At 35.4% G+C, this 20,670-nt stretch overlaps 2 protein-coding genes across 4 annotated transcripts; one reads left to right on the top strand and one right to left on the bottom strand.

Moving 5' to 3' along the window:
• Positions 1-3,617: 3,617 nt before the first annotated feature.
• LOC112294609 (putative catabolite repression protein creC) lies at positions 3,618-9,997 on the top strand. The gene is made up of 12 exons (XM_024545265.3): positions 3,618-3,763; positions 4,031-4,200; positions 4,654-4,974; positions 5,788-5,896; positions 6,072-6,165; positions 6,530-6,617; positions 6,894-6,977; positions 7,172-7,268; positions 7,486-7,573; positions 8,189-8,294; positions 8,464-8,559; positions 8,723-9,997. The coding sequence occupies exons 1-12, from the start codon at positions 3,745-3,747 to the stop codon at positions 9,125-9,127; spliced, it is 1,677 nt and encodes a 558-aa protein (XP_024401033.1). The 5' UTR covers positions 3,618-3,744; the 3' UTR covers positions 9,128-9,997.
• Positions 9,998-14,349: 4,352 nt separating this feature from the next.
• LOC112294622 (uncharacterized) lies at positions 14,350-18,766 on the bottom strand. 3 transcript variants are annotated; one of them, XR_016498096.1, is made up of 3 exons: positions 17,769-18,766; positions 14,788-17,212; positions 14,350-14,678 (listed from the first exon to the last, which is right to left on the bottom strand). XR_016498096.1 is itself a non-coding variant. In XM_090244039.1 (2 exons), exon 2 carries the CDS (start codon positions 17,126-17,128, stop codon positions 14,855-14,857), a length of 2,274 nt encoding a protein of 757 aa, XP_090100165.1. In that variant the 5' UTR covers positions 17,129-17,212; positions 17,785-18,353; the 3' UTR covers positions 14,350-14,854. The 3 variants fall into 3 exon arrangements, 2 of the variants coding, with proteins under 2 accessions (XP_090100165.1, XP_090100164.1); XM_090244039.1 differs by having other exon boundaries at positions 14,350-17,212; positions 17,785-18,353; XM_090244038.1 differs by having other exon boundaries at positions 14,350-17,212; positions 17,769-18,136.
• Between the last annotated feature and the right edge of the window lie 1,904 nt (positions 18,767-20,670).

The following is a 20,670-nucleotide window of genomic DNA, read 5'->3' as shown; positions in this document are numbered from 1 at the left end:
TAGATTTTAAAAGGTAGATAGTCTTAATAATCTAGTGTATCTTTATTGACTTAACTATCATTTATTCTCATATTTTAAGTTAAGGTTTGTAAATTTGAAGAAAATATGACAAACTCAAAAAAAAAAGTTTGAAGAATTTTAAGTCTTCAAAGGTTTGTACAAAGTTAAAAGATATATAAAATTGTGAGTAAAAAAAAGAAAAATATAAATTTTAATATAAAATAATAATAATAATAAATATAAAAAAAATAAAAATCAAAAGAAGACAAAAAATAAATAAAACATAAAGTGGTTAGTCTTATTATAAGCTTAATTCAAAGTTTGCCTATAAAATTCAAAATAACCAATTTAGCACTTAAGAGATGTAGAACCGCAAATTTTGTTATAGACTATTGTAGGTGTATCAATAGTCAACATCATAAGTAAACATCTTTTTTTTTTGTATACTTTATGTTTTTTATGTAAAAAACCAATTATTTTTTTAATACATTTTCCAACATGACATCACAATTTACTAGGTCTAGAATAGTAAAATTGAGTAAAATATAAGTTTTGACCTTTATAAGAAATATCAAGATATTTAAAAATTTACATCCATTTTTATATAGTTTTAGATTCTTAATATAATAAATGTTAATATTACTTAAATAAATAAAAAGAGATGTAGGGAGAAACATGTTAAGTAATTAATATCCTTCTTATGAAACTTTGAGGAAGTTTTTATATCTAGATTGGATCTTTATACTCCTACAGATATATCATGTGGTAATTAAAATTTATTCTACAAGTTTTTTTATTTTTAAGAAGTTACATTGGAATTTGTCTACACTTGAAATTTGGTTTATAAGTCTATTAGTCATCAAGAAGCTTCTACAAAAGTGCATTGATAGATAGTATATGTAGAGGTAGATTAACATCATCTTTGGTCTTATCAATGTCTTTTGTATGTAATGGTTTAAGTTCAAGTATCTTTATATTTAGCAAAAACTATAACTATAACTTTATATATATATATATATATATAGTTACATTACTTTTCTTTACATTTTTATTTATTTTAGTGGCATATAAGTATACTGTATTTTCAATTTTTTATCTGGTTTTATGTCCTTGATATTTGAGCATACTTCAACATGTTTTTCTTTTATTATAAAATAAATTTCGAAAATATTCTCTTTGCTAGAATGTTTTTTTGATTTGACTTTTTTACTTAATTATACCAAAAATAGAATTTATACATAGATATAAGGTATGTGAGAAGCAATGAAAAATAAAACTTTTACAATATATTTGTTCAAATATATCTTTGTGGATAACAAAATTGACCAAATCTTTACATCTTGTTTTTTAATTTTATTTTTAAAAGCAGTGCTTTTATTTATCCAATATTATTGTAAATAATATTTAATATAATTTTATATGTACCAAATATTATTAAAAAATCTAAATAAAATTGATGTATGTATTTGTATTCCATAATTTTTAATTTTTAATTAATTGTAGACAATAAATCAATTAATATTAATATATATATATATATATATATATATATATATATAGTGAATGAATTGAATAAAATTAATTTTTAAATCCTATTAATCTATTTATAGAAATTCAAATTTAATTAATTTTAAAAGAAAAATATAAATATATACATATACAATATCTTTAGATTTTATATAATATGATTAAGATTCATCAAAGACAATTTGAAGAATCCTTTAAAAATCATTTTTGAACTACGATTTATTTATATTGAATACCTTTTTATTTGATAATAAAATCTAAAGTATTTTATTATATATGTTAATTATTATCTTTTAATAAGTAATTATAATTTTAAAAAAATTGTAAAAATAATTGATATTAAATTTATAGCATAAATAGCAACATATAATTTTTATTTTAGAAATTTTAATATGATGTAATATACAAATAAAACAAGTCTTTAATATGACTTTTTCAATAAGAATTCCAAATCATAAATATAACACATTTAATATTTATATATTTATACATTAAATATATTTCAAAATTATATATAAATTACAATGTATGTTACAAAATAGATCACACATTTCCATTTTGTCTTGTGATGTAGTATAGTAATAAAACAAGGTCTACAAGCAACCAAGAACTTTTTATTTTTATTATTCAACTGAATTTTATTTTTTCAACTTTTAATAACTAGATATTATTATTTTAAAAAAAACAAATAAAATAATAAAATAATAAAAAATAATAAAAAAATAATAAAAATCTTTTTGAAAATAACCTTTGCCCTTTTTGGTACAAATAAAGAAATAAATTAGAGTATTGAATAACTGATATTAATTAAATAATATCAAATACTAATTTAAGTTTTTTTCTAAATATATAAGCTATTGAATAAATTTTAAATACCATCCTTTTTAAAAACACACACACACACACACACACATATATATATATATATATATATATATATATCACTTTTGATAATGTGTTCCATTATAGACTTTACAGATTTAATGCAAAAAAAAAGTTCTTTCAATACAAATATTGGCATTTAAACAAAGTATATCACTTTATAAAGCTTATCAATGTAGAATTTAATATGATATGTTTGATAAAAATTTGTAATCAATACATCATCCAAAATTTTAAAAGTTTAAAAATAATACATAATAAAAGTATGTTTAGATTAGAAATGCATACAATGTCAATTGGAGTTTTATGTCACAAGTTTTGACCATTCCTAACCATATCTTGTATTTTGTATTGATGAAAGACCAATATTATCTGTTAAATGGCATGTAATATTATTCCTTTTACAAATTCCTTATTATCTGCCCTTGAAAAGTAACCATAATTCACTAATAGAAACAAACTTATTATAGATATGATAGCTAAAACCTGGTTTTGTCTTTAAATATTATTCATATCTTATTCTTTTGATCTTTAGAATATATTTTTATATATTTAGTGTTATATGTATTTGATTTTATTATTTTTAAATTTATTCTTTGGTTTTTTTGCCACAAATCTATTTTATTTAAGTCAAATTTTTTTTATGTTAAAAATATATTATCAGTATATGATCTATGCTTTAATTGAGTATTTTATTTTTACGATCTTCATACTCTTCTTTTTGAATATAGTATATTTCTTTGTACTAAAAATATTCAATTAATAATATATGTTAAGATGAATAAATCCTTTTAAAAATATAGGACAAAAATATAAGAAGGCATAAAAATGTTGAAGCAAATATTAGTTTTTTAATATGTGATTGTGCTATTTTGCAATGTAAATGTAAGATATTGAAATAGATAATGTAAGTAACATGCGTTCTTTCTTCGCCGAGGTCTAGAAAGATGCGTGAAGGCAATAGGAGGCAACGAGGGAGGGTTTGGAGAATAATGTGTTTTTTGCGTCGATACGGAGGATTGCCGCTTCGGCGTACAGCTGCAAGGGGGGGGGGATAAGGAGAAGAAGAATTAGAAGCAGAAGTAGAGGAAGAAGCCGTAGTAGCACAAGCAGAAGCACGTGGTCGTCGTCGTCGTCGTCGTCGTCGTTATTGTCGTTGTTGTCGCAGTAGGTGTTCCTTGTCCCGCACGCTACAGCCCCGAAATGAAATGACTCGAGGCACCAGAGAGAGACCTAAAGACGAGTTCACCGGAAGAGAAAGAGCAAGACAGTCTACCCCCGTGTCCCTTACCCCCCCCCCTCTCCTCCCCCCGACTTCGCTCGCGGCTTCGCAGCATGGTTGAATCTCCGTTCGGTAGTGCCTTTTGCTTCGGATCGCCTCGTTGTTTGCGCTTGGTGCATTTTTCCTGCCTCTCCTGCTGCTGTAATAGCAGTAGTACGATACCAGGCTACTGATCTCAGTGGCAGCTCTGTTGTTGCGTAGCTGGTGGTGGTGGTGTTGCTGCTTGTATCTCCTCTTCATACCCTACCATCGTCGTTTCTTCCTCTCTCTCGCTCTCTCTTTCATCATGCCCCTTCCTGTTCTCACCTCGGTGCGTCCCCCCCTGCCGCTTTTGTACAGCTGATTCTTCTTCAATCCCATCGCCCAGCCCTATGGCGACGTCCACAGCCACCAACCCAGGCGTCCGCACTCATTTTAAGACCCCCGAGGGCCGGTACAATTTGTCGCGCGAGAAAACACATTCTCCGGGCATTCCTCACTACAGCCTTGCCGCCAAGGTTATCACTCAGGTACGCGATGGTTGCTTCAGCTGCTGAGCGTTTTAGGGAAACTACACCTTCACTCGACTTCGCCTTGTTTTTTTTTCCAATCATTTCTGCCCCCACCCCCCACGTAAAGTCTGCAGCTAGTCGCACGGGAAGATTCACTTGCCGCGACTTTTGGGGTGGATTCCATAGTGCAAACGCATCAAACTGAAGGCTGATCTATGTTCCCGCAAAGTAGCCTAAAATCTGTAGCGTGAATTTTCAAGTCTCACTCTAGCAGGGACACGAGGATGGAGTTTGCCCTTAGGTTGCAACGTGTTAAGGAATGAAGCATTAGGGCTGCTGGATTCGCTGTTTTGTAGATCAGCATCACGCAATCACGCTTGCGCCCTGAATGCAACAGCGTTACACCCCCTGGTTAGGGTACTAGTCAGAGTAATCTGGAGTGACTGAGACACCGGTGGTCCATTGTTGCAGGTGGCGTTAGCTCATCTGAAAGAGAAGCCCACTCAATCATCGACGGTAAGTGGTGGCAGTGCAAGTACTGTAGGAGGCGTGCGCTTCACAGCTGCTCGGTTTTTAGGAGCAGGCAATGGGAGTAGAAGTCTGGGGTTCGGAGGTGGGAATGGTTTTACGGGTAGGCTGAGTAGTAATAAGTCTCCAACTGCAAGCAACGCAGGGGGCCCTGTCGGATTGGGTAGCAGCCCTTTGACCTCCTCTTACGATGGAGAGGGCACTTACTTAATTTTCAATGTGGGCGATGCCATCCTCATCAGTGACTACTATTCTCAAGAGAAGGCAAGTGTGTTATCAAGACAGGCCTTTCGTTTTGTTTGATCGTATTCTCTTCCTTATAACCACTAGGTTATCGCCACGCGAGTAGTCAAGATTGATCGTTTGTTTACAGGTAGATGGCTCTTGCATGTTTAGCTTTATAATCTCTAACCGCTGATAGCTATGTCCTTTTCTATTTATGTTTACATCACAGCTCTTATGGCTTAGCTGTAGGAAGCACATACTTCGACAAACAAGTGATCCTGCATCTTATAATTTCGAATGGATATGATTTTTGTTTTTGTTTTAGTTTGTTTCTTCTTCGATGTGATATCGAAGAGTGAACAGCCGATTGGGGCTATGGTAAACACTTATAGTCTTTCGAGCCTAGAGTTCTGTAGGTTGCACCAACATAAAATACCTCTCTCGTCAATCAGACACCACCTTTGATTTACTTATCAAATAAGCAATTAAATGATAATTCAGTTCAAATTTCATTTTTGCTCCTACCTTAGAATCACTTCGTTCATACAGCTTCGATTTACGGAAGGCACATCTTTAGGTCTCGTTAGTAGGCACTAGTTAGGAACTGGTTCCCTTCGTCGGGTTCCAAAAATGGGACGATGCTCGTCACTTCGATGAGAGTACGAAAGGCACGTTTGTGGATCTTTAAAATGAAGTTTGGAACACTTTCTTGGTGATTTTCTTGTGACAGGATTTTGCGTCCTAGTTTGAGTATGTAAAGTACTTGTCTCCGGAATATTTTATACCTTTTTAATGGTTGTGTTCAACAAATTAAGCCATACCTTTGAAATCTGTGCAATCATGTTCTTCCAGGAGCCAATCAAGACGATCCAGTTTGGCAATGCTAATCCCGTATGTCATCATTTTGACGAAGATGCGAAGGATGGCAACGACCTTATCATTGGGTTGAATACTGGGGATGGTGAGAGTTATTCAGTTTTGATTTGTTTCCCAGACACAAAATAAATAAATAAAATGCTGATAATTTAAATTCAGTTTCTCTTGGTCCGTATTCTTACCAAATACTTCCAGCGGTCTGCCAGTCATGGATGTAAGTATCATACCTTAGACCGAGTTCACATGGTTTGTCGGTGCAGTTTACATTGCATCGCTTAGACAGCAGCTGCAGGACTCGGGAAAAAAGCTAGTCGGGGCCATGCACTTCAATAAAGACGGCTCTATCAATAGCAGGTATGAGCTCCCTCACTTCTAAGTAACTGCTGCTGATTGACAAGCATGTTTAAGTTTGATATAGTAGAGTCTTACTCGAATGTTGGTCCAATGTGTTTCAGCGAGATTTTTTAGACAGAGAGCAGGTCTTCTATTCAAAATGTGCTTGGATGGCATAATTAGGATTATGCTACAGCTACCTTGAAGAACTTTTGCTGCAAAAAGCACTGCTAATGTTTAAATCACTTGTCAGTGTTAAGATTCGTCATGGTCTTGTGTTTTTCTCTGGATTTTGGGCAAGTTGGAAAGCTTTTTTGGAGGTCGAAACGCTTCAGCACGCTGTTTTAGAAATTATGACTAATAAATTAGCATCGGGTTTGTACAGTCGGTGCACGGCGGTTTCTCATGTACCCAACGTCGAGGGCCTTTTTGTGGCAGCGCATGCTGATGGGAATGTTTTTGTTTATGACAAAGTGAGTTAAACAGTATTTATTCTTATTTTTCTCATTTTACAATTAAATATAGCAAGCACCTCTTCAGTTGATACGATTATCATTTATCAAGTGTTAGAGGGGAGTTTGTGTTGATAACATTATTGGCTAATTCCTTCTTGAGTCGAAAGCTTTTGAAGTTCGGCCTGCAACGATTACCAGTTACTAGGAATGTGTGTGGGGAGCTGGGGTTCTCTTTGGTCCGGTGTTGAATGATTATTATTGTATTAACGAATGTCTCCGGTATTGTTTTGACAGACTAAAGATAGTAGTGGAGATGCTCCATTTCCACCTGTGAAAGATGCGGTCCAGTTCCATGTCGCACATGCAAGGTCTAGCAAGGTACTCTTAATTCACCGTTATCCTCTGTTAGGTGTCAAGGCACTGAATAACGTTTTCAATTCTCACCATGGTGACTTGATTACAAGAAGTGCTTCTTTTGTTTGCTGCTGACATTTGGTGAGTCTAGACTTTTCGCATTGGCCCAGTCTTTTGTTTTAGTGACATAGGATTTTTTTTGATGGCTCAATTTTCAGAGCAACCCAGTTGCCAGATGGCATATTTGTCAGGGTTCTATTAATGGACTTTCTTTTTCGCGGGATGGTACTTATCTTGCGACAGTTGGTCGAGATGGTATGTTTCTTCTAGCACTGAACATGTTCCCGCAGATTAAGTGCTTACTTTGGTATGTCTACACATTTCATGCTTGCAGAATGAGTTTTATTTCCTACATTTATTGTTAAGATATGGTAAGGTTGGTGATAAATGACTTATTTCAGTGTAGAACAGATGCTGCTTTGAATTTATTCTTGGCTTGGAATGTGAAGTTATGACAATGTTGATGTGTCAGGATACTTAAGGGTATTTGATTATGCTAAGGAGACCCTTGTATGTGGGTGTAAAAGTTATTTTGGTGCCTTGCTTTGCTGTTCTTGGAGGTATTGTCTCTGGATCGATCTCAAGTCTTTTAATGTTTAATCTCGTAATGCAATGTTGACGTGGCAGCTGATGCAGTTACAATTTGAACAAAGTAGGTTTAACTTTGTCGTAGCGATTGTTTCAATCCAATTGGAAGTCCATGGTAGGAAACCTAAAACAAAGCCCAGGGTTATGTTGCAAAAATCCAGGTGATGTAAGTAAAAGTCCAAGTGAAGAAACTTACCTCACCTGGATCTTTGCATCATAACCCTGGGCTTTATTTTGGTAATCTTATTACGGACTTCCCTGCGATTTGTTCCATCTGTTCCAGTTCGTCTGCTTTGTATTTAATGCTTTGTATTGATGATCGGGTGACGTTTGTTACGTTTTTAATAGTTTGTAGATTTGGTTATCAGGATGTAAAATGTTAAGTTGATATTTGGTACATATTTAACTGAATGCTTTATTATGAGCTTCAGGAAGTAATTTAGTACTTCTCTTAAAGCATCTCATAGAACTCTTCTTTCTTACGATGTCATCATTACTCTCTTGAATGCGGCTGTAGTGTACTAAAATAGAAACCTTGGGAAGTGAAAAGTTGTCTTGACAATCACAATGGGGTTGGCTATTGGTAGTCCGGATGGGAAGTACATATTGACAGGTGGAGAAGACGATCTTGTACAAGTTTGGAGTATGGAGGATCAAGCCGTCGTTGCTTGGGGGGTGGGGCATAATTCTTGGGTACTGTTTACTTGACTACAGCTGTTGGCTTGTCGTGGTTTTTTTGTACGATTATCCGCTTTGGAGCTTTGACTGTTCAGACATCCTAACACAACTATCCTGGATTTTTTTTATTTTTCTATTTTTTTATTATCTTGACGCTGTGCAATATGGCTGGGGAGGGTCTCAGGTTAGCGCAGTGGCCTTCGATCCCTTCTGGGAAGCACCCATTCCTGACACTGGAGCAGGAGAAGTTACCACCTACCGCTTTGGCTCTGTTGGACAGGTGCTTTGGCTATTTGTCATTTTTCCTCATCGAGTTAGAGTCGTTTCGACACTGATTTTGTGAGGAACAAAGAATCAATGTTTCATTCTCAATGGTCGCATTGTGTCAATAGAAGTGTTGGCATCTTGTATTGACCCACGTATGGTGGGATCCTTCCACACAGGACACACAATTGCTTCTTTGGGATCTGTCTATGGATGAGGTGGTTGTACCGCTGCGGATGGCACCAGTATCTAGTGGGTCTCCGTCGGTGTTAAATCATCAGGCGGCAGGTTGGGATGGGGCAGCGCACTCGGTGGGTCCATTACGTCATGCTCCTGCTCGAAAGGAGGTGCCAAAATTGGCCCCTGTGATGGCTCACCGTGTGCATGCAGAGCCGTTGTCAGGGCTTCTGTTCACGAAGGAAGCTATCGTTACAGCCTGTCATGAAGGTAACTTGAAGATTTGGGACAGGCCAGGGCATGGTGATAACCTGCTCAATCATACACCAGAGGTTCCTGCAACTGCGGTATCCAAGGACAGGCTGTTGACGTCAGGAAAAGGCGGTATATCTCACCTTAGGCAATGACGAAATTTATTTTGGTCCTATTTCAGTTTTGACATTCACTCTTGGTCTTTATTGTGCACTATGTGTTCTTGCAAGGGAATCTTCCATCTTCATACAGCAGTGCACTAGAAATATGGTTCATTTAGCTGCAGAAGTCAGAGCCGCAGTATTGACACCATCGCTGAGGTTGAGATTCACCTTTTGCCCTCCCCCTCTATAAACGTCTCATGTTTTAGAAAATGCTTTGAGACCGGGAAATACACAGATTGGTAACTACGAGGTCGAGGGTTGATTTCGACGAAGCAGACTGCTTCGAAGAATTGGTTGATGCATAGATGACTGAATCGCATCCTTTGAGGCTGTAGCATTCCACATCACGTAGGGTAGGTACCCTTGTGTCATGAAGTTCCCGTGGGAGGAACCAGAGTGCGTTGTTGCTTTACTACTCAAAAGTGGACCTGTGCTTGAGATGTGGGAGTGTGCAATTAGTTTTTAAGAGATTGTGGGGCGCCATCCTTGGGACATCTGCGAATAAATCCCTTTTCCATTTCTTAGAAATGTACAATGTATTGAACGGTTAGAATCCACATCGACGGTTGGTTTAGCTGTTCAGCTTCTCACTTGTGAAGGTGAGGCTGTTAACGCTGGGATGTTCGCATGTAAAGACTAGTCTATTTATAGAAATTTCAGAGGATGGTATTACCTCGTTTGACTGAGCGGAAGATAGTGCCTGGGTGGTTAATGCTAGTCTTCCTATACCCTCTTCACAGGATTGCTGAACTGAATGGACAAAAGTAGACAAAATGTACTTAATTGTTGAGTGCAAGTGCAGTATGTAGTAAAGTGCTGCAGTTCACATGGTAGAAGTAAAATTGTCATTTGGAAATTAAATTGCCAGACCAACCATTCATTTGTAACAGGACTTTTTAAACACAACATGATAGTCACACCTATAACTAAGTCTTTGGTATTCAGCACTACTGCCGATGCTCTGGCTTATACTCTGGTATATGTTGCAGATTTATAGGATTTTCTACAAAAAGACCTAAAATTACATGTATTTTGCACGAATTGAAAGAACACTTGTATCAAAATTGTCCGAAATTGATCATGTACATTGAATGGCATAATTGATGAGTGATCAAATAATTAATACATAACACAACATATTATGTACACAGATGTGTGAAGTACATATATAATTGAAATTTCAAAATTTATGTTTTTATCAAGTTATGCAATTGATGTGTGTTCCATTGTACAAGGAAAATAATCTGATGGTGTATAAAGAATTAACACTCATGAGTTAAAAAAATATTGTCTATTTTTCTTGTATAATTGTGAGATGAAAAGGTTGAGCCCATACAACTCTGTAGGATATTATGGTATTTTTGGAATTTGTTTTGAAAGGATTTGATTTTGACAAAGTCTTATTCTCTCCTTTCATCTTGCTTTTGTCCTTTGGGATTCTTCCCTTGGTTTGGTCTGAGAGTCTTCATCTCTTCTCACCTTTGGGCAATCACTGCCTCCAAATTAAGCAAGCAAGCTTTTAAAAAGAAATCTAATCTAGCCTCAAATCTCTAAAAGGATATAAAGTAAAATTTAGGAATAATCCTTCTAAATCATGAATTTTAAATAAAACGGCCCTAGTCTTGTTGTGATGGCTTTTAAAAAGATGATTTAAATTTTTTGAATACAAAATTTTGGATCAATTGCTATTGTTTAATTTCCACATCTTTAGTAATATTATTGAGCTAATTTTAATTATTTTCATGTGATTTATAAAATTTATTATAAATTCTATATAATAATTTTTATATAAACTATAAATAAGTTATTATGGTTTATATTAATACTAAATCAATATATAGTAAAATAAAATAATAAATAATTCATATATATACATATAATTTAAATTTAAAGTTGCTTAAATTACATTGCAATTGTATTAGTATAAAATATTTGATTATGCTCAAGTAAAATAGCATTATTATAAAACTATAGTTGTTTAAAATTACATAATTTAAAAAAATATATATACTTAGACTTAAAAAGGACTTTTGATAAATTCCTTAAAATTAATCAATACCTAAGAATGTATATCTTTGCTTTATTGTAAATAAAATAATTTAAGTCTAATACTTTGATGTTAAAAAGTAAATTATGATGTTTGAGACATATTTTAATAATAAGATTTTAATATCATAATAAATTTATAATGAGACATAAGTTGTTATTATTATTATTATTATTATTATTGTTGTTATTTCACAATTTTATTTATATAATATGCATAATGTCTTTTTGTAAAAAAATTAATCTTAAACTAGTATAATAAGTAAGAGATATTGTAATAAATGAGATTATAATGAAGACATAATCTTTTAAGTTTTTTTTTTTTTTTTTTTTTTTTTTCCATTTTAAGAAAATTCAACCTATTAAATATTATATAAAAATATGGGAATGGTACTAGGTAGATAATTTGACTAAATTTAATCTTTTCAAATCTAATATTTGACCTATTTGACAGCATAATAAAAAGAAATCAAGTTTCTACAAGCATTAATAGAAACAATCTGCTCAACAATTTAAGTAACAAATATTTATATAAAGTATTGAATTTTACCACGAAGGCAAAACATATAATAGATGCCTACACAACTTAAATAGATAGAAGTAAATAGTAGTAATTAGAAATAAGTAGAAATAAGTAGTAATATATTAGATAGGTAAATTTTTGTTTTGAATGTATAAAAGAAGCTTACTAGATTCAAATTTAAATCATAAATATGCATAATAGCTATTGAAAATATTTTTTAGCATAAGTATTAACATATTCGTAATAAAAAGATGATTTTTACATGATTTTTTTTTTTAACTATTAAGAAATTATTTTATTTGATCAAGTAGGACTGATTTCTATGATACTACTATTTGTATCTTTTTAAACTTAAAAGGCTGATATTTCAAAAAATAGTATTTTTATTCTCTCTTATTATTATATTATAGATTTTTTTCTTTTAAAACTCTAAGATGATTCTTTGAAGTATAGTAGACAAATAAATAAAATTTATTGTAAGTATTAAATAAATACTACATAAATACTAAAATGAATAAATTTTAATATTAATTTATTTTATTATTCATTATAAAAATTAAAATTCTTGGAATCTATTTATCTTATGACATTTTATAGATTAAGATTTTATCTTAATAATTGATATAGTATATAACCATCTAAATACAATTCACAAAATTTACTTTTATGTGTAAGAATGTCTAATTAGAAGTGTGGTTGATAATCTAGATGATATTGCTTTAAGAATAAATCTCATAAATAAAAAGAATAAATTAATATATTTAAATTAATAGATTTTTTTATATATATTATGGACTATCAATAGTCTACATTTGAGATATTTCAAATAATAAAGTATTTTAATTATAAATAAATATTTCTAACTTGAAGAATATATATATTTATATATATTTACAGAGAAAAAGAGAGAGTTGATAAAACCACACCTCAATGTTGTGAAAACTGCACTCCCCTTGCTATCTTATGATTGATTTTGTCCATCCTCTATTTCTATCATTGATTCCTTTGTCTTGTATTATCATGGCCATATATGGCCTTCTTCTCTATTTGTAATGCACCATCTACCTTACAATGTTGATGATGGCCAATGTGATAAGGGTTCTCCACTTGATACCCAAGCTTCGATGGTTGAAACCTACTTTCTCTCTCTCTTTCAAGATTTTATTCCACCTCCTTTCATATAAGTGTAGATTATTGCACATTACCACATTTAATATATTATGTTACTTATAAAAAAATGATGCTTAAATAATATATAAAATTAATAAATATTAGTAAATTATACTTAATAAATATAACTTGAAACATATTAAGCATTTTGATAGTTTAATTACTTTTGAGTCTCTTTTATTATTTTGCTAAATATTCACATCAAATTGCATTGATAAATTTTCATATTATAGGTTAAAAGAAGAATTTTATTATTAGTAGTAAACTAAAAATTTATGTATCAAACTTGAATTCTTATTTTAAAAATAAAGAGTGTATCCTTTAAATATTTGAAAATAATAGGAATTTAAATGATGTTTTGAAGAAATTATTGTTAAAAATTCTAGTACTAAAATAATAGATAATCTATAATAAATAATAAAAGTATAATAAACTTACAAATATCAATTTGATATTTACAAAATTTAATCCCATAAATTTAATAAAGAAAATCTCATAAATTTCTTAAAGAATAATCCCATTTAATAAAGAAAATATCAAATAGTCTAACTAAGGTTATAAAGTTATATAGTGGAATTCAATAATAACTTGATTATGTTGGATCTATCCTAGTTTTTCTTAAACAATGGTTCTGATAACTTAAAAGAGTTTATTTTGGATTTTATTAATTCTAATGATTGATAGTAATTGGATTAGAGTATATTATTACAATGTTTTAATATAATTACAATATTAGTTTTTAAATTTGCAACACTTTTTATATCTAGGATTTTTAATTTATACCATTAATGATTTTACAAAAAATTATTGTTTATTTTTGTTTTTATGTTTTTATAACCATCACTACATGTTAAAATTTCTCTTCACTAAAGTATGGATATACATGTTCACATTTTTTTGTTTTAAAACACACCTATCAAAGTGACATTCTTGGATACCTTGTGACATCTTTGAGTCTACTTAAGTGCACATAGTTGGTGTTCATTCCCGCACCAAACTGTATTGTTGCATTGAAGACATAGATTCTCCCTACAATTTCCTTCTGATCAAAGATCTGGTTGAATTATGCTGTGCCTGTGATAAAGTGGAATGCAAGGAAGTGATCTTCACATGCTGCTCTGATTGTATTATGTCATGTTCATGCTAAAAGTAGAAAAGATTGTAATGGGACAACAGTAAAATTAGGACATAATAGGGTAACCATCCTGACAAGACACCTTCGGTTTTTGAAGCAATCATTTACAAGACATGAAACTAGGGCTGTGGTGATGAAAGCAGTGTAGAGATGACTGCAGCATGGGTAACAAGCTTAACTTCATCACATAACTTCAGGAGATCTGAAACACAGAACTTGCATGCAAGTAGAATATTGCGGGAATACACCCAACACTGACTTGAGATCAACTAGATACTAGGCCTGCACCGTAAGTCTAAGTTAAAAATGATGACATGACCAAATATTGACAACCAGATATTCCACTCAAGATGAACCAAAAAAATCATCTCAAGATCAAGTAGCAAAATCAAAGTACGAGTCTGAGTTTGTACATGCCAAATATTCTACACATTAAAAAAAATCCCGAAGCTATCATAAAACTTTCGAGAAGTAGCTTCCAACTATGCTTTCTATCCTAACTCTGCAAACAATTTTCACTTAAAGCATGTGATAGTAAATTTGGACCAATTCTTGGTGTAAGAGCCTAAGAGGTGTTTCTCAGGTGGTAATAAGCCTGAATAACAACACTAGTATGTGAGGGAGATGGCCCGCTGCTTGACAAGCCGCATTACTAGCTGGTACCAATTCTGAAGAAATAACATGGATGAAGTTTGTGAATATCCGCCCCACGTATCAAACATCCATCCATCAGTGGGAAAAAAAAGTTGAAAAAAGAAAAAAGACTCCAGAATTCACCTTCAATATGCAGCAGCAGCCAGACAGATATCCCGTCTGCCCCATCTTCCTTCAAACTGTGGACTTTTTATGTCGCATTAGCTGAGGTTTCTACAGCATCAGCTGGGGTAGATGCTGGGTCTAGCTCCAGACAATCTGCAGGCACTCCAGGCAAGTCACCTTCTGTAATACGCAATGCAGGTACTCGATGTGAAAATTTGTGCAAGGTTCTCACTGAAAGCGGGTACACATCTCCCTGAGGTATCCAGAGGGTTTTGTATCCTTGGAGCTTCTCTAGCGCCACTACACCTCCTCCCCCAGTCACTGCTGAAAAGTCACTTTTAATCTCTACAAAGCTGTACCGGAATGGAACTCTTCCATCGGCATTAGACTTCGGTATATCTTTATCGTAGTCTCTGAAAATTGCCCACACTTCAGACCTCTTCGGATAGACTTCATATAGATTTTTGCATCTCCTGATTGGCATTAAGTGTGAGAACGTGTTTATCTGGTCAAATTCGATGTCATCACCAAGCTGAAATTCACCAGTGCTCAAAGAAAGTTCGCGTTCGTTTAACCAGTGAAAGGAATCTTTAAGAGGATGAACCGGCTCCAGCCATGAGCCATACACCATAAATGGGGTTCGGCGGACTTTCGTCACCTGACAATAAAACCGAGGCATTCCATCTGTATCATCGAAGACAGCCCACACCTGGTTCTTCTTCACGTGAGCTTCGGTTCGGTCGGCATCAAAATCGTGAAAATCAGGGTCGGGCACATTTATGACGTCTTCTTCAGAGCCTACGGGGGACGGAACATCCTTCTCAGGTCCATCAGGAAAATTGGCGCGATGATGAATTTCTTGCTCGTTCTGCTTTAAGGTGTCTACATCGACATGACCACCAGGTTTCCCAGTACAAAATGATGAGTTTTTGGAATCATTCACCGAGTTAGCAGCGCAATCCATTCCTTCCTCTAATTTCTTTCCGTGTTCGTCCTCCGTCTTTGGCCGTGCTAAGCCTTGTCGAGGCACAGTAAGACCTGGAACTCTGCCAAGTTTTGCTGCAAGGTCTCTCCTGAACCTCTCAGCCAAACGTTCATGCAAAGGATCCTTCAGTCTAGTATCGTTCACAAATGCAGATCCGCTATCCCTTTCCTTCACACAATTGTTGTCAGCACCTCTTTCAATCCACATCTCGTCATCGGAGTCCATCATGGACTTGCCCTTTTCTGAGGTGCTACCGCAGCCAACCTCCCCACCATTACCAGATATGGAGGGTTTTTTTGCTTCCGAAGGAGGAACAAAATCATCATCGTCACTTCCGTCTTGTCCGTATGCCACATTCCTTTTGCGACGACAGGATCTCCTCGTAGGATTTGACTTGGCTGTGGGACTCCCGACCTCGTCCTCATTCTCATCCTCGTCGTTGTCATCATCGTCATCATCATCATCATCGCCTCCTAATCTTTTGCGCTTGCTAAGTCGCTTCCTGCTCAAATCTTTCCGACCAGCTTGCCGTTTGGCTTCTTTTTCAATGGTTTCCTTCCGCTTGTTCATCAAGCGATCAAAAGCCTCTTTCGACTTGGCCTCCTCACGCGCCTTCCTTAAAGCCTCCTTTTCTCGCTGCCGCAATAGTTTTTCCTTCTCCTTCTCTTTCCTCTTCAACTCCTTCTCAGCATCCACTCTGTCTTTTTGGGCCTTCCTATATGCTTCCTGCACCAGGCTTGCAGCAGCTGCTGCTGCTGTTGCTGAAGTTCCAGCAGCTCCTGGTCCTTTGACCCCAACACCCGTCGCATGAGCATCCCCAGAGACGTGAGAATGTCCGTTTCCAGCTACATTACCTGTAGACCCATTGGTCCGAGGAGTAGTCCAGTTCTGAAAACTAAATGGCTCGGCTCTTTTAGGAGCAGGGGGAGCTGCGCTGCGCGGGATGGGACCGTTATTGTCTACGGGAGTACGTGTCCACGCGGCGAACGAAGAGGCCCCATTTACAGGTGCTGCATTGATGTCCTTCGCAAGGAAGGGTATGTGGCATTTCTGACATAAAAGTTGATAATTCAAGTAAGTGCGCAAATATTGGTACTGCATTCGACATTCAGGGCATGACGTCCAGAAGGTGAGGGATGGATGCGGAGCTGGAGCGCCAGTTCCAGGGCCAGGGCCAGGTGTTGCTTGTGCAGCGGCTTGATACTGAGCATGATAAGCGGGATACGAAGTTTTCGATGGTTCGTTTACACGAGACGGCGCACGTGAGGCCTTGGACTCACCAGCTCGCTTCACATCATGCAAACCTCTCTTACCCTTGTCAGACAGAACTCCAAAAGCCTCTCCAACCATTTTGAAAGCAGCCTCCGCCCCCATTGACTTGTTCTTGTCAGGATGCAATTGTAGAGCGAGCTTCCGGTACTGCTTCTTGATAGTGCTATCATCCGACGTCGGCTCCACCTAAGACACAGTGCTCACGAAGTTCAGAAATAAGTTCAGACCCCACAAGTACAGCCTACCAAGTTCCAACGGCACACCAAAATGTAGAAAATCGGCTCCAAGCTCATGACATGGAGAGACCGAATCGTATCAGTCGCAAAGACCACTACGTCAACGAATATTTACCCCACAGAGCATTACTTTTCAAAATAAAATAAAATAAAGCAATCAAACTGCAAGGATGCTACTACTACACAATCTTCACCTCGCGAAAAGAGGACAGAAGAAGCAAAACATTGTCCATACTTCACGTTCGAATCCATGCACAGCATCAACAAGTTGATGCTTGCATTTACCGAGTGATAACCACAATGACGGGCATTAAAAACATTGCTTACGACATACTCGTTGTCGTAAAATTAAAGGAGGCAATCAACATTTGAACGTCTCCAGTGGATTGGGGCATCATAGAACGCTCATCCGAAAATAGGTACAAAAGAATACAGCTTGAAAGAAAACACCGAGACACAAACGAAACGCGATGCGAAAGGGTTAGTCCACAAAAAGGCACGAGTACCTGAAGGATGCCATACCAATCGGTCTCATTGTTACTGCTCCCGACTTTCGTTTGAGACACAATGTGAACTTCTATAACAGCCAGCCATTGGGATACACCTTCGAGAGCAGGATACAACTGTTGAGCTTTGTGAATAAACTTCTTAGCGCCAGCAAAATCCTGCATTGTAAACTTTTTCTCTGCAATCTCCCTCGCCCGAATTGCTTCATCTCTGTTGCACTCCATCAATCCTCAAGCCAGCGAGGCGGCAAGTACCAACTCCCCGCCCCTACTTACACACTCCCAATTCAAATGTTTCTTCGACCCTATAATTTCGTGACCTAACCCTCCTAAGGACACAATGTAAATGTAGCAACCGAGGGCTTAGGTTGAAAACGTGCCATTTTCCGTTTCTCAGAATATTTCACCGCTATACATTTCCAGTAAACGCTGCTGCTCATACCCCCTACACTCCTTGAGCTCATTTCTGTAAGACCCTACAAAACCTGTTTGCAGAAGTAAAACTCTGTGTCGCATTCTAAACGTCTCTGGTCCAATTCAACAATCCACCAATTCTCACTGTAATGATCCACCACAGCCCGCACCACGTCCCCGACGCTCACCATGACCTGCCACGCTAATCTTCTTACTGACCACCCCCAAAAAACTTCAGCGAAAACGTTTCACTAACGTCACAATCCGCTTGTGCTTTTAGAATGCGATGCATAAAGAAATGAACCGCGGCACTCCATCTCCTTGTCATCCCGGCCAATTTCTTCGCCACCATACACACACACACACACGCCGCTACTTCAAACCCTAACGAACACTCCAGAACATCCACCTCCTCTCCTCCCTTCTCTCAACCCCAACAGGACACAACTTCGCTTAGAAGAATCCCAACCCTGAAACCCTAAAACCATCATGCCACCCCCTACCTCCAATCCTTCAGACCTTCATGACACCACAAAAAAATAACACAAAAACAAAAACAAAAAAAACTGATCACACCCTCTCCTCGTCCCTGATCGCCATTGCCCACGAAACCGAAACCAAGCGTAAACAATCACTTTCCCGCCCTTTTTCTGGTTTCAACCCAAGCAATCTACCACCGCGCTGGACGAGTTTTCAAACCCGAGCATTCGTTACAAAGCCTACAACACAATCTCGGCGGGAGGGACGACGACATGCGCAGGCGACGCCGTTGGGAAGAAATTGCGGGGAGTGGGGGAAGAAACGGACCAATTGCATCGGAACACGAACTGGGACCATCGGGGAGGAGCAGGGTCCAAGAAGCCCACAAAAAAAACAAAAAAACCAAGCAAATGGAGGGATGGAGGTATGGAGGGTCCGAACCTCCCTCCTCACCTGCTTTCCTACCCTCCCATCCTCCCTTCGGCCCGAACCTGTCCAATTCTATTCGGACGATGACGATGATGCCTTCCTAAACCCTATCTCTCTCTCCCTAGCTTGGACTTGCTTCGTGCCCGAACCAATTCCGAACCTAACTGCCCGGTTGCCTTAGCTCTTCTCTTAACCTACTCGTCTCTCGAACCTTCCAACAGCCTACAACTAACAACACTGTTGGAGCTGGAAGAAACAACCATCTTTATTAAAGTGCACTTAGAACTACCACCCTATGGCTTCACAATAAATTATTGTAACTAGGCTTTGATTTGAACTTGAGGAACTACTCACTCTTTAGGGTTTTTCTGCCCATGAAAATTGAAATTTTGTGTTGAGAAGTTGATCTTACGTTAAAAGTCTTGTGGAGAGTGAAGATTTTGCAAGAAAAAGTTATATTTTTAATTTGGATACATTCAAATGTTATTGAAAAAACATAGTATAGGATGTAAAACAATAGTTTTTTTGTTTAAACTAATTTGTTGGTTTCAATATCTGAGGTCAGAGAGTGTAACATTTAAGTTTCAAGTATTTGTTGATTGATCTTAGTTTAACATTAATTTTGAGCATGTATTTTTTTTCACCATTAATATTAGAAGTTAGGTATATCAAAACTATACTTAATCAACCTATGTTGTTTTTATTTTTTGGTGAATAAATGCGTGTCATATCAGTTGCATCAGAAATTGATTGTGATACAAAAAATGAAAGATATTTATTTGATATATCAATTGTAAAAATTTGAATTCACATGGAAGTATTTTTGACAATAAGTATATATATATATATATAGATAGATATATAACTTGGCTATATGTCAATGTCAATAAGAATATTTAGCTAGCTTTTAACACACAGCAGATAAACAAATAAATAAACCACAAAGACTTTGGAGGTTTTTGTAGATTTGAATAACATGAATGACTATAGATGGTCATCATTAAAAAGTTGGTGTATTGTTAGAGTAGAAAAATGTAGAGGTATCTATATATATATATATATATATAGAGGGAAATGTTAAAATGATTTATTTATATGACAGAATTGGTGTCAGATGTGGCTTAGGTGATACATATTTACATTATACATACATGATACATTCTTAAAAATTGCATCATGCAAAAAACTCAAATCTGAATGATGATTAGACCATTTAGCATTTGAAATGAAATCCTTGAAGTTCTTTCAACTTCTTTGTGACTTTTTTGGAAAAATAAAATATTCTGCTGTCACACTTCCGTCAACTCAAAATCTGTTGTATAGATTTAAAAAAAATTAAAAAATCATAAAATAGCATAATTTTGACTAAAGTAAAATCTTAGGTTTTTTTAATTTATAATTTTAATTTTTTATGATTAAATTTTTTCCCTAGGTGGTTCAACAACTCAATACACTAGTAATCAATAATAAATTAAAAGCATACTCAAAGTCATCAATCCCTTCTTTTATATATATATATATATATCTATTTGTGATATATCTATTTTCATTTGTAATAAAAATAGCCATATTTGTTTTT

This window comes from Physcomitrium patens, chromosome 17, assembly GCF_059467195.1.
Source record: "Physcomitrium patens ecotype Gransden chromosome 17, ASM5946719v1, whole genome shotgun sequence".
In the NCBI taxonomy this organism is placed as follows: domain Eukaryota; kingdom Viridiplantae; phylum Streptophyta; class Bryopsida; order Funariales; family Funariaceae; genus Physcomitrium; species Physcomitrium patens.
The sequence above is the reverse complement of the archived record's forward strand: the minus strand, read 5'-3'. Positions and strand labels throughout refer to the sequence as shown.